This window comes from Mastacembelus armatus, chromosome 10 (assembly GCF_900324485.2).
Source record: "Mastacembelus armatus chromosome 10, fMasArm1.2, whole genome shotgun sequence".
NCBI lineage: Eukaryota > Metazoa > Chordata > Actinopteri > Synbranchiformes > Mastacembelidae > Mastacembelus > Mastacembelus armatus.
In genome coordinates this window covers 6,412,824-6,427,247 of record NC_046642.1, presented here as the reverse complement: position 1 = coordinate 6,427,247, position 14,424 = coordinate 6,412,824, and the positions used below count along the sequence as shown (strand labels likewise).

Here is a 14,424-nt window from a genome sequence, read left to right as displayed (position 1 = left end):
GATCTAAGGTTATTATACAAAGTTATTTCATATAATTTTTATTGTGATATTAAGTTAAACTGACTAACTCTTGGTGGTACAAAGTAGTAAATGTATTTTCTGCAGTTGAGTTTTTTATGCCGCTTTTCTAATGTATTACTCATTAAGCATATAAAGCATATAAAAATATATCTTATAAAGCTTTTAAAGAGTGCTTTCTTCCTAATGAACACAAATACTTGTATTCCTTATATACAGTATATTACATTATAGTATATTTCGTTAATATCAATGTCCTTTTTTTCTTATTAAATAAACTTTTGAATGCAGGAAATTGCCTTGTAATATACGTAATTTTACAGCTACATTGTAGACAGGTAGAGACAGTAATGTAGTGAGCTCTGTGTTTTTGGCTGTTGCCATCCTGTAATTATGCCAAACACAGTCACGTATCTACAGAATGAAGAGGAAAACAAAAGATGAGGAAAACAACAGAGGCTGACAGACAGACATTAGGCCACACTGACAGCTACAAGTGACACGATGACTGATTCATTTCAGGCAGTATTGTGGGATTGGCCGATTTTGTGTGTGTGTGTGTGTGTGTGTGTGTGTGTGTGTGTGTGTGTGTGTGTGTGTTGGCTTGTATGCTATCAATCATCACTTGTCAGTATCTGTTTCTGGCTCCCCCTGTACGTCATGGCACAATACTGTATGTGCCGATACAGACACATGCAGTATTAAGTTTGTAAAAGAAACCAGTGGATATTCTTACTCCCACACGTATACTGGTGAAGATTAATCTCAGTCACTCTATGAGACAGCGTACTAGGATGATCTTAGTCATAAAATGCAACATTGTTTTCTGTTTTCAAACAATTCAATTAAAACCAACATTATTGCTTTTAATTTTATAATGTCACTGCCGTACCCCCTCAGACCTAATTTGCTGTCAGCAAACAGCATTTTTAGGGAATTATGATCATTCAGGTTCCACTGAAACATGAAACAAAGATTTTCCAAGATGAGCAACAGAATTGAAGTTTGGTAATTATTTATTTTTTTTCTTGGTGTTGCCAAAATAGCAATTTATAATTATTATTATTTTACAAGTTATTAGGGCAGCAAAACGTTTTTTGTCACTGGTTGTGAGGTGCAGAATTTGCATTGATGCCAAGCTTGTCTGCTAGAGGTATCTTGCCAAAGGAGCACCTTACCTGATACTGTCACGCTATGGTCAGCTAAAAATTAGCCAGGCTCATTCTCTGCATTCTTGCAGTCCCCACATGCTTACACACATAGAAACTGTAAGTACACAAATCCAAACTCTATGTTAGCTTGTAAAATGTCAATGGCTAAAAGACATATATGCAACTATGCAACACTTATTGCTGCGGCAACCACTACTATTTCACAGTTTTGTTCAAGACACCTGCAGTATTGTTGCATCTTCATGTGTATATATCTCTTCCTCATGTTGCATTTTTTTTCCTTTTATAACTTTGACAGACATTTGCATGCCAGTCAGCTTGAAGACATAAGTAAAAAATAGATATAGAGCAAGCACATGCAGTCACACACACCTAATCTCCTGTCTCTCACACACATAGACACAGAAGAAGAAGACTAAGAGAGACAGTGACCTGAGCTGAACAAATGGATTTAGTCACGGCTAAGGACTAGTGTGGAATGTGAAAGGGGGGTGTGTGTGTGTGTAAGGGGTGTGTGTGTGTGTGTGTGTGTGTGTGTGTGTGTGTGTGTGTGTGTGTGTGTGTGTGCGCGTGTGTGTGCGTGTGTGTGTGCGCGCGCACATGCTTGGAATGTCTGACTCCCCACCCAATGAACCAGAAAATGCACAGATGGAGGAGGAGGAGGAAATGTGAAGAAGAAGAGGAGGAAATAGAAGAGGAAGGAGAAAGAAGACAAGATGAGTTATTGATCATCACATGCAGCTTGAGTGTGCACCGGTTTTGTTTTGGTTTTTTTTTGTTTGTTTTTCTATGACAATTTAAATCCTTAAAATTTATAGAATCTAAAGACCTAAACATTTTTTCAGTAGCATTCACTCCAAATCACTGGATTTGAATAAAACAAATCATAACTAAACATCAAAAGATAGTTATGCAGAAGCTGATAACATGGTTTTTGCTTGGTTGATGAAGTAACTACACTGCTGTAAAGCCAACTGTAAAGCCAAATCACTTTGGTTTTATAAAAACCAGTCTGTCAATATTTTATTGTCTCTTTTCCTTTAAAGATTTTATGTCAATACGAAAGGTTCCCTTATAGCAAATATTCACCTCCTTATCACTGCGGTGGACCACAGCAGGTGGCGGTACTGTGTGTGTGTGTGTGTGTGTGTGTGTGTGTGTGTGTGTGTGTGTGTGTGTGTGTGTGTGTTATCACTGCTGTTAATGAGTAACAGTGTCTGCCTCCAGGATGCTGATAAGCGTCAGGTCGAGGACACTGCTTTGCTTCACACATACACATGCACACAAACACTCACATGCACTCAAAAGTGTTAACTATTCCTCATCTTACACCAGCTATGTCTTGTCTTAGCTGTAAGGTACAAGGCACATGCACTATGCACAGTATCCTTGTATTTATGATTTTGTTAAAATCTGCAGACTGTAGCTGAGTGTAGTTGTTTACAACTAAAGCTGTGTTTTCTCTCTGTTAGTGCCCGGTTCAGGGGGTCATTGCTAAGTTGTGTGCTGCTGGTGGTGTAATCTGACAATGACTGAATGAATAGAGTGACCCTGACCTCAGATTCCTCACATACAACCACAGCACCTGCCATTGATGCAGTTTTAGGGAGAGACTTTACAGCCTAACAAGTGTTTGGTACAGGTCACATTTGAAGGTTGGCTACAGTGTGGAGTGCAGCAGTGGAGCTGTTTACGAGTCTGCATTTTCTCTGTGTAAAAAATTTGGTCTTTCATTTATGCACTATCTGTCTTAAAATAAAATACTTATCTCTAAGTCCATAAATGAAAAATATTAGATTTGGACATTGGCGTGGGAATCCAATTCTGCATGCTGTTTGTCTTATACTTTAAAGGCAGTTTTGCATCTTTTTGTTTCATTTCAACGGTTTCTAGACTCTGTAGCAAAAAAAGCACCTAATGTTTTGTTGTTGAAAAAACACCCTTACAATTTTTGAGCTGTTAGTTTATCTTGCTTTTATTATTGTTTTCCATTTATTGAAATATATTTTTACATATTTCTCAGAACAGTTTGCTGCCTGACTCTCTAAGCTCTTATCATAGAAAAGGATCTAGTCTTAAGCCTAAATACACTGACAAGCCAGAAATTATGCACACACACATACAATTACAAACAATACACACACTGAACTGGAATAGCAATTCTAGCAGTATATTCCCTGCTCTCTTTTTTTACCTTCCTTGTCCCATGGCTGCCTGTTTAGGTGATGTTCTAAATTTAATGGGGTGCTCTAATCCTTATTTTGCCAAACATGATTGATTACCTGACCAGAGTTTGCAGATTTCTTCTGATTTTCTTCAGTTAAACAAAAAATTTTTAAGTCCTTCTTTCTGTCTCATAGGTTGTAAAGTGCATTTCGTTACTGTTTTTATCCAAGGTAGCCATTAAAATGTCAGTATCTTGTCCACTTGTAAATTAAAAAATGTTAGCAGGTAGTTGTTTAGGTGAATTAATTTCTTTCTTTATCCCTTCCTAACTTACTTTCTAGGTGTGTTTGCATCCTTTATGCTGTCTTTCATGTTATTTTTTTCACAGATTTTTTTCCTTAATCTGTATTTATGTAATGGGCCCACATTGTTACTGCACTCATGCCAGTGCACACTGTGCATGATGTGGTTTTCATAAAGCCCTTTATAAGCTTTAAAAGAATGTTCTTGGTTCAAACTGCCCCCAGCCTCTGTGACGGTTTGCAGAACTTTATGTTCTCTGTCTAGGTTTCCTCTGAAGTTTCGTTAACTTCTCCCATGTTTAAATATTTTACATCTTTCTTTTATGAAATGAAACCACCACAGAGTTTATTTTTGGACCATGCACTGCAGGTTTTCGATGACCTTTTTATGACCTTAAAATATTCTTCTGTGTGAATGAATCTTGGTCTGTGTGTAACCAAACATTTGTATCATCCTAGCACAAGCAGAAGGGAAGGGTAAGATGAAAGTGTGTTAATGTGATTACAGTTCAGCTTTTTTCACTGTTTTATTTCAACTTATCAAAGCTCTATGTGCCTGCTTAAGATACATCATTCAACAAATTGCTGCTCAGTGAATATAGTCTCTGTAAAACCACAGAATTTGCACTATAATGAGATGAAAGAAATGCCTTCACTAATGACAAAAAGAAATCTTGATGGCACAATCGATGACATATTAGCACTTCAAAGTTATTATTAAAATGTATATAGTTCATTTGTCAAATTGTTACCATCAAAGCTGTATACCTTAGCCAAGTAAATTACTCGTTTTCATAAATCTTCTCTCCTGTACTCATTTGGGTGGGGTGTGTCATTAAAAATGATTCATACCTTCTTTAGTACTTGGTTGAAACTGCCAAGAATAAAACCAACATTAAAAGGTCTGTGGTATATTTGTACCTTACCATTCTGGATCCATGGAACATTAACATGAAATTTAAACATTTGTTTTGAAGGAAGAACATGCCTACGTGGTAACTGGATATCATTTGTACACCCTAATTTTTCTAGCAATGGTGTAGGGGGAGGATTTTGGCCAATGTCTATATGAGCAAGGTGTAATTTCTACATGAGGGTAAGGGAAATTTGAAAGACAGAAACTTGTTTGGTGAGTTTCTTTTAAATAACAGCCTTCATTCTTATTCATAATCCTCTTTTGGGAATTTTTCTTCCAGTGAAAAGCAGACAGGTGCAGCAGCCAAAAGAGAAGAAAGATGGAACAATATAACCAGCTATTACAGTGGTAAAACTTTAGTCAAAGGAGCAGAAAGAGAAGGGAAGAGAGGTGAAGATAGAGAGAGAGTAAAAGGAGAAAGAAAGGAAGCAGTAAGAGACCGAATTTCTAGGAAAGGTGTGAGATTAGAATCAGGCCATAAAATAGATGATTAAAACAGAGTGTTTTACACCTTTGTGAATGTGTGGGCTGAGAAAGCTGATGGTGTGAGCTGCTGAGGGTATCAGATTGCTACACCAACCACTCAGCAGATTCCTCAAAGTTTTTCTGGTCGCTGTGTTTTTCTTTTGTGTGTGTGTGTGTGAGCCCGTGCGTTTTATGTGTATACGTGTGTGTGCGTATTTCTTCAAAAATGATGGGGTATCCTCCCGAGCCTCAGGCAAGCTGTTAACTGTCGGGATGCGGTAACAAGCAGCAGTTGACCTATTGATGGGGCGGAAGTGACTGGATCAAAATGAGAAAGGCAACTTCATGTGTACCCATCACGCTGCCTGTTACCTCAGGCCAAAGAAAGGAAACTCTGTGTGTGTTTGAGTGTGTGCATATTAGTGCAAGAGGAGGGAGAGGAGAAAGTGACAGAAACCTTTTTGAGGTTCATGTGAGCAGCCTGACAAAAACAAATTACTCAGCTGTTCTGTTCAGCTAGTGTGGCAGTAAGTCCTGCTGATCATAATCAATTTAGAGAGTATGGATATGATAACAGGATTTAGGCTTATAAAGAAAATTCCAATAGAAAAACATAACAGCAGAGGATATCGGTATCAGTTAAAGCACTGCGTAAACAGACTTAGGGGTATTGGGGTAATTTGAGCAGTGCACATACACACATTCTTATTGAAGCACATTGCAGAAGGATTTTTTTCCAGTTTGCACACCTTAATCATAGTTAGAAGAGAGAAAGAAAGAGGTAAATGTTACTTTTATAACTGATCCGATAATGATGACCTCTTGAACCCAGTTGACTTTCAGTCCTCCAGTCTTTCGAGAAACACACAGTTTGATACATAGCGCAGCATGCATACACACAGATATATATGCACACACACATACACTTCTACCTTGAACAGTAAATCAGCGCTGAGTCCCGCTGTTAAGTGCTCTCCATCAAAAGCATTCCTCGGCTCTCCCCTCTCGCTCCAGTCTCACTTCCCTGCCAACAACAACGTTGTGTTGGACTCTGCAGAGCCATCTGACTGAAGAGACCAGTGGAACGTTAAGGGCATTAAAAGACCATCTCTCGATCCAAAAGCAAAACATAAAGGGCAGTCCCAGTTGTCACACACTGCCAAAATATACATCACAAAAATTGACCAATTATATATTGGTCAATTATTATTATATTTTTTCAGCAATTTAAAAAACAATTGTATATAATGGAGAGTAGGTGTTTATTCTCCTTCTAATGTCACATTTTTTACAAATTTATTTTACAAATTTATTTCTGAACCTTTTCAGACATTTTTTTTATTTAAGAAAATTTCACTCATGGAAATCTGGGAAAGGCATTGAACAAACAGCTCTGTGCTAAGACACTGGCTGGCAATGATTTTTGAATTTCAGAAAATTGAGAAATAAAGAGCCAAAGAGAACACACTACAACTGTGTGTTAATACTGGGTTATATGTGCTAATGTTGGCATGAGATGAGATATTACTATTTGTTGGTTACAGAAAAAAAGGTCTGTCTATACTTGAAATGAAATAGGTGAAACAAGTAAAACAACTCGAAGTCCCAATGTACAGTTCACTTAGAAACGTTTGCTGTAAGTTTGAACAGCAAATCCTTCAGATCTAGTGACATGTTAGTGACACTCCATGGCATTGTAAGGTTTCTTTCATGGCATTGTAAGGACATTTCCTCTTTATTGGGTCAGCAGTTAGGTACTTTAAATACTTGTATTGGACTGCTCTGCACCAGCCCAGTATTACCATGAATGAATCCATATAAATTCACAGATATTTTCTGTACTCAGAAGCATGCAGTGAGGCCTGTGTACCTGTAAGTCTGCTTTTCCCTGAAGATGGACCACTTCAGTGTAGATTGCCATTAAATGAAGCATAAACAGTTAATTTTCAATTGTTTTGGCAGTAACTGCTAAGAGAAAAGAATATATGACGTCATTTCGGCTTTGATTTATCTGGCCTCCAGTCTGGATGTGCATCTCTGAGTTGGAAGGTGCTATCACTGTGGGAGTAGTGTGTGTCTGACGTGGGCTATGTTTTCCTGCCATTAGGTTGCATAATACCATGCATGCACATATAACTAGAACTACACACTCCCTACTGTGTAAGGTTGAAGAGAAGGAGTGTGTGCACAGTGTGCTTTCTGTCTTGAGGCTGCTTTAGATTGTCAGTTTTAGGGAAGAGAGTGCCCTAAATGGACTAAACAGACCAAATTCTTAAAACTCAAAGCAATTTTCTTTGCTCTCCCCACACACTGAGATGCAAACACAGCGATGCTGGCTCCCTAACAGCTAAACAAAGATGCTCAAGCATACAGAGACACATAATTAGTGTAATTTGACTACATACAGTCTGTGTAGCACTTTTCTTACATAAACTAACATTTAGCTCCGCATATACTGTATGTTCAAAAGGACCCACACATGCAGAAACGTACGCACACACTGACCTTGTGTCTCATAAAAGAGAAGAATAGACTTTTTACTAACTTTAGTTTCACCCCTTGAGACGGGTTTCAAAAGACTCGGTCATGGGCCACAGAAGTGGAGGAGGAGGAGGAGGAGGGGTGCGATGAGGAGGGGATGGGAGAGAGGAAAGAAGGCTGCTGCTCTGTGTAGCCTTCAACAGCCAGTGAGGGGAGGAAGAAAAGTGGGCGAAGAGGGAGAGTGTAGGAGAGGTTAACTGTTGAAAGCTGAGAGGTTCAGTTAGAGGTCCTGCACCTATGATCCTCTGGGGAAGTGATTGGGGAAGTGTGTGTGTGTGTAGATCTGAAAAAGTGACCAGTTTATTACTGCAGAAAGAAAAAAGAGATACAGCACTGAACAAAGACACTGGTGTGAAATAGTGTGATGAAAGAGAAAGGAGAGAGTCGGCAGTATAAGCAAAGCAGAGAAGGACATAGATGTTGAGGAAAAGAGTGACGACAGGAGGAGGTAGCAAGAGGAAGCAAGGGGTTAAGAGCAAGAAAGAGAGGGGTAGCAAGGGGGTAATAAGAGTTCAGGGGAATGAGATTTCAATCTGCAGGAAAAAGAAGACAAAATAAGTACTGAGAAAAAAGTGAACAATAAAGATATAGAGAAGGAATGTGTGGAAATGGGATCTATACACAAAATAGGTAAAACAGGAAAGAGGAGTTAAAGTAAGAAAAGAAAAGGATTTTATGTTTTCAGAGAAATATATATAAAAGAAGGAAATAGCAAAGAAAACCAAGGGAACAAGTGATAAATAACCAGATTTAACCTGAGAAAAGGGAAAATAACAGAGGTCGAGAACAAGTGAGTTGTGGGGCCCCTGATGAGAAAACCATGCAGCTGGATGAACACAGCAGAGAGGAGGAGGAAAGGCTCCTGTGAATACCTCTGTGTGACTAATGTCTTTTTCACACATTTTACCTTCATCCATCCATCACCATCATCCATCCATTTGCCTTCTACTCTCCTCCTAAAACAACAGCCCATTGTGACAGCAAATAATCTCATAATAATAAATAAAAATCCTTTTGGCTTTGTTTTGGTGACAATTGATAGCTGTATGTGACCAATAATCAGTCTATTATCTTTAAGGTTATTTTTTAATCTAATATCCTGGAGCTAATCTAGCACGCATTACTGTGAAGCCATGGTGGCCGACTACTTAAGTGTTCCTAACAAAACGCAAAATACATAAAGATTAACAGTGAGATAGAGTAAAACTATATTGATGTAATGTATGTATGCTTTACACTACATACAACAGAACAGGAGTGATGTCAAAGTGAAAGTGAAAGTGACTTAACTGGCCAAGTATGGTGAGCCATACTCAGAATTTGTGCTCTGCTTTTAACCCAATCACATACACCCGGGGCAGTGGGCAGCCAATGCTGCAGCGCCCAGGGAGCAGTTGGGGGTCCGGTGCCTTGCTTACCTCAGTCGTGGTATTGAAGGGGCGCTGCCTGTTCCCTACGTGCCACCAACAATTTCCCCGCCGGCCTTGGGACTCAAACTAGTAGAATTCAGGTAATGCTGCATTAGAGGAAAAATCTAGTGATGACACTGTAGACACTGGTAGAACCCCAGTGATGTCATTTTAAGCCGTAGCAGAACACGAGTGATGTCATTTTAAGCCGCAGCAGAACCCCAATGATGTCATTTTAAGCCGCAGCAGAACCCCAGTGATGTCATTTTAAGCCGCAGCAGAACACCAGTGATGTCATTTTAAGCCGTAGCAGAACCCCAATGATGTCATTTTAAGCCACTGCAGAAGAACACCAGTGATGTCATATTAAGCCGCAGCAGAACCCCCAGTGATGTCATTTTAAGCCGTAGCAGAACCCCAATGATGTCATTTTAAGCCACTGCAGAAGAACACCAGTGATGTCATATTAAGCCGCAGCAGAACCCCCAGTGATGTCATTTTAAGCCGCAGCAGAACCCCAATGATGTCATTTTAAGCCGCAGCAGAACACCAGTGATGTCATTTTAAGCCGTAGCAGAAGGCAAAGGCAAAGGCAAATTTATTTGTATAGCACCTTTCATACACTACGCAATTCAAAGTGCTTTACAAGGCATATAATTACATTAAAAGCATTGAAAAGAGCATTTAAAAGTAAAGACATTTAACATAAAATAAATTTAAATCAAGTAAATTAAAATAAAACATAAAAGCACATTAAGAAAACAAGGATGAACAATTATTTGAAGGCAGCAGTAAACAACAGAGTTTTCAGTCCTGATTTGAATGAGCTGACAGTTTGAGCAGACCTCAGGTGTTCAGGAAGTTTGTTCCACAAGTGAGGAGCATAGTAACTGAATGCTGCTTCACTTTGTTTGGTTCTGGTTCTGGGAACACACAGTAGACCTGTCCCAGATGACCTGAGGGGTCTGGAAACCTCATAGGGAACCAATATATCTTGGATATATTTTGGTCCACAACCATTTAGTGCTTTATAAACTAGCAATAAGATTTTAAAATCTATCCTTTGACTAACGGGAAGCCAGTGTAGTGATCTAAGAACTGGTGTGATATGGTCCAGTTTCTTGGTGTTTGTAAGGACTCTGGCAGCAGCATTCTGGATTAGCTGTAGCTGCCTGATTGACTTTTTGCTAAGACCTGTGAACAAGCCATTACAATAATCTAACCTACTGAAAATAAATGCGTGAACAAGTTTTTCTGCATCTTGTTTAGACAGAAAACCTTTTATTCTAGCAATGTTTTTCAGGTGGTAATAGGAAGATTTAGTGATGGATTTTATGTGGTTGTTAAAATTTAGGTCTGAGTCAATGATTACACCAAGGTTTCTGGCTTGATTTGTAGCTTTCAATGACATAGAGTCAAGGTGAGCAATGACCTTTGACCTTTCATTTTTGGGGCCAAAAACAATCACTTCTGTCTTGTCTGTATTGAGCTGGAGAAAATTCTGGCGCAGCCATTCTTTGACTTGATTAATACACTCACATAATGAAATTAGAGGACTATAATCATGAGATGATACTGATATATAAAGTTGGGTGTCATCTGCATAGGTATGGTAGTCAATGTTGTAGTATTCCATAATCTGAGCAAGGGGCAGCATGTAGATATTGAATAAGAGAGGGCCAAGAATAGACCCCTGAGGAACCCCACATTTCATTTTTGTTTGCTCAGACTCATAGTTACCAAGTGAGACAAAATAGTCTCTATCTTGTAAGTAAGATTTTAACCAATTTAACACTGAGCCAGTAACTCCCACCCACGCTTCTAGTCTATCAAGCAGCACATCATGATCAACTGTGTCAAATGCAGCACTGAGATCCTTTAGTACTAAAACAGAGGTTTTGGATTCATCATTATTTAAGTGTAAATCATTTAAAATTTTAATAAGTGCAGACTCGGTGCTGTGGTGTGCGCGAAATCCAGACTGAAGTGCATTAAAAAGATTGTTTTGCACCATAAATCTGTGAATTTGTTGAGAAACTATTTTTTCAATTATTTTTCCCAGAAATGGAAGATTTGATATTGGCCTGTAGTTACTTACTGCTGAAGCATCTAGATTAGGCTTTTTAAGAAGAGGTTTTATAACAGCAATTTTTAAGGCCTGGGGAAACTGCCCTGACTGAAGAGAACTATTGACAATCTGCAATACATCTGGAGCTAAGCTGTTAAAAACATTTTTAAAAAAATTTGTTGGTAAAATATCAAGGCAGCATGATGTAGATTTTAATTGTAGAAGCGTTTCTGCCAGAGCTCTGTGATCAAGGAGATCAAAATATTCTAGATTCACTGGAGAACAAGGAGGCACAGGTGATATTGTCATGTTCCTAGGACTGCAGCTAGAGATAGTTTGTCTTATCTTTGATATTTCGTCTGTGAAAAAGGCTGCAAAATCATTGCATGACTTTTCGGACAGCAGTTCAGATGGAAGAGAGGGTGCTGGGTTTGTGAGTCTGTCTACAACAGAAAACAATGTGCGGGCATTATTGCTGTTTCTATTGATAACCTCTGAGAAAAATGATTGCCTTGCATTTTTTAGTTTTTGGTTATAGTTGTGAAGACTCTCTTTGTACAAGTCGAAATGTACCTGGAGTTTGGTTTTTCGCCACTTGCAGAACCCCAATGATGTCATTTTAAGCCGCAGCAGAACACCAGTGATGTCATTTTAAGCCGCAGCAGAACACCAGTGATGTCATTTTACACCGCAGCAGAACACCAGTGATGTCATATTAAGCCGCAGCAGAACCCCCAGTGATGTCATTTTAAGCCGCAGCAGAACCCCAATGTCATTTTAAGCCGCAGCAGAACACCAGTGATGTCATTTTAAGCCGCAGCAGAACCCCAATGATGTCATTTTAAGCCGCAGCAGAACACCAGTGATGTCATTTTAAGCCGCAGCAGAACACCAGTGATGTCATTTTACACCGCAGCAGAACACCAGTGATGTCATATTAAGCCGCAGCAGAACCCCCAGTGATGTCATTTTAAGCCGCAGCAGAACACCAGTGATGTCATTTTAAGCCACTGCAGAACACCAGTGATGTCATTTTAAGCCATAGCAGAACCCCAATGATGTCATTTTAAGCCGCAGCAGAACACCAGTGATGTCATTTTAAGCCATAGCAGAACACCAGTTATGTCATTTTAAGCCGCAGCAGAACCCCAATGATGTCATTTTAAGCCATTGCAGAACACCAGTGATGTCATTTTAAGCCATAGCAGAACACCAGTTATGTCATTTTAAGCTGCAGCAGAACCCCAGTGATGTCATTTTAAACCGCAGCAGAACACCAGTGATGTCATTTTAAGCTGTAGCAGAACCGAGCAGCAATGACAATTTTCGCAGCTCTCTTCATAACATTTGACATCATCTACTCTTTTTGCCTACTATTTACTTTTACTTGCATTTCATTGTTTTTCTTATTTCACTACATCCTTATCTACCCAGACCACCTATTATTCTTCTGTGACCACATCCTGACATGTCTTTCTCTTCCTTCTTCACAAACCACCAACTGCTAAGCACAGGACGTCTACAAGGGGTTTAACAAGCGGTTGTTCACAAGGGCAAATTAAAGTATTTGGCATCTCTGATAAAAGATAACATAAAAGAAGAATGGGCAATATATTAAATGTTTATATTTAAGGTCATGTTTACATGTGCTTCTAATCTTTATCAAACCATATGTATTTAGCTGGGACATTGTTCACGTGAACCACCCTCTGCCCTTTCTTTAAAACGTTTAACCTATGGGACATGACCTGAAGTGGGTTGTTTTCTGATGGGTTTTCATACAATTGCCTTTTGTAGTTTGTCAGGACAGTTTGTTCACTACACAGTGGCCCATTATGTGTTTTAGTACTATATTTAGAGGGTATTGTTTTAACCCAGAGGACTAATGAAAGGTCAAACTGATTGCACTAGGTGTGTGTGCACTAAACCTTGTTAACTCCTACATCCTTCCCACTTCTGTCCCTGTATCTTCCTGTTTGTCATTCTTTGTACTTGCCTGTTATTTGGCCATGTCTTTTCTCAGACTTATGCCCTAAATTCCAACCTCCCTCATTCCCTTCGTTTTTCCTTTTTTCTCATTTACCTTCCTTGTTGTCCTTCTTTCTCCTCCGCAATCCATCCTGTTTGTTTTCTTATTCCTACTTTCTCCTACTTCTATCCATCAGTCTAATTTCCTCCCACATTTCCTAGTCAATCAGCCAGCTCTTCCACCTCCTTTGTTTTTCTAGTCTGTCGTTTCATAGTAGACTGACTACTGAGCAGTCAAGGTCACGCCTGATTTTATGTGTCAACATCTCAGTTGATATAAAACTCAACTTTGTGTTGCACCCAGAGGATTCCATTGTTGATAGTACTGAGCTGTCTCTTTTTGTTAAGTTTAAACATACTAAAGGAAGGATGGATGAGAAGTTAAAAAAAACTTATTTATTCATAAGTATGCATAGTAGTGCCTCATAATCTCAATAATCCTCTCTGTCTTCTTTTACTGCCAAGGTCCCCCCCGGGTGTCAGAGAGGGTGGCCCACCGGCAGAGCATCCGCCTGGGTCGCACCATGAAGCTTTCCTGCCCTGTTGAGGGCGATCCCCCACCACTCATCATGTGGACAAAAGATGGTCGCAACATCCACAGTGGCTGGACACGATTCAGGGTGTTACAGCATGCACTGCGCATTAAAGAGGTGGAGACAGATGATGCCGGGACTTACATCTGTAAAGCTACCAATGGGTTTGGCAGTGTGAACATCAACTACACACTCATTGTTATAGGTAAGTGGTTCTGTGAATTGAAACACCAATTCAACACACACCAGTGTGCAACAGTACTAAAATCACTTTTAGAGACTTGATACATTACTAAGGATATAACACTGTTTTTTTTTTTGTTTTTTTTTTACACAAAATGAACAATTTTCCAAGCAAACTTTCCCAAAGTCTGCCAAATGCATCAAATTTATTTTGGAAGAAGAATTGTGAATGTACATGAAAATTCACTAGTGTTTGTTGAAGCAGAGTGGGTTGTTTATTTTTTTCCAAGCGAGTTTATGTGTGTTTGTGTGATGACAGATCATCAAAACAAGCTGTCTATGAGCAAAGCACAAGCCATTAATCTTTTCTTCCTATTAATTTAAGTCTGCGTTTGGTCTGCTCTACTTAAGATTTCTCTTATGCATAACACCCAGTTTTTCATGCTTTATTTTTCTTTTCTCTTTTCATGCGCCCCTGCTCTTGTTGACTGTTGTGTGCGCGTTTCTAGGCTATAATTAGCCAGGTTAGGTTGGTGGGGCCATTATACAGTAACCAGGCCTGTGTAGTCCTCAGACAATAAAGCACTGCTTCATTGTCTGAATTTTTATGCTTGTGCGTGTGT

At 39.2% G+C, this 14,424-nt stretch overlaps 1 protein-coding gene across 1 annotated transcript in view; it reads left to right on the top strand.

The window, feature by feature from the left end:
- fgfrl1a (fibroblast growth factor receptor like 1a) overlaps nucleotides 1–14,424 on the top strand; it is a 65,764-nt gene that overhangs the window by 13,538 nt on the left and 37,802 nt on the right. Inside the window, exon 3 of the mRNA XM_026330835.1 lies at nucleotides 13,551–13,823. Within this exon, the coding sequence (XP_026186620.1) occupies nucleotides 13,551–13,823 (273 nt within the window). The remainder of the gene's footprint in view (nucleotides 1–13,550; nucleotides 13,824–14,424) is intronic.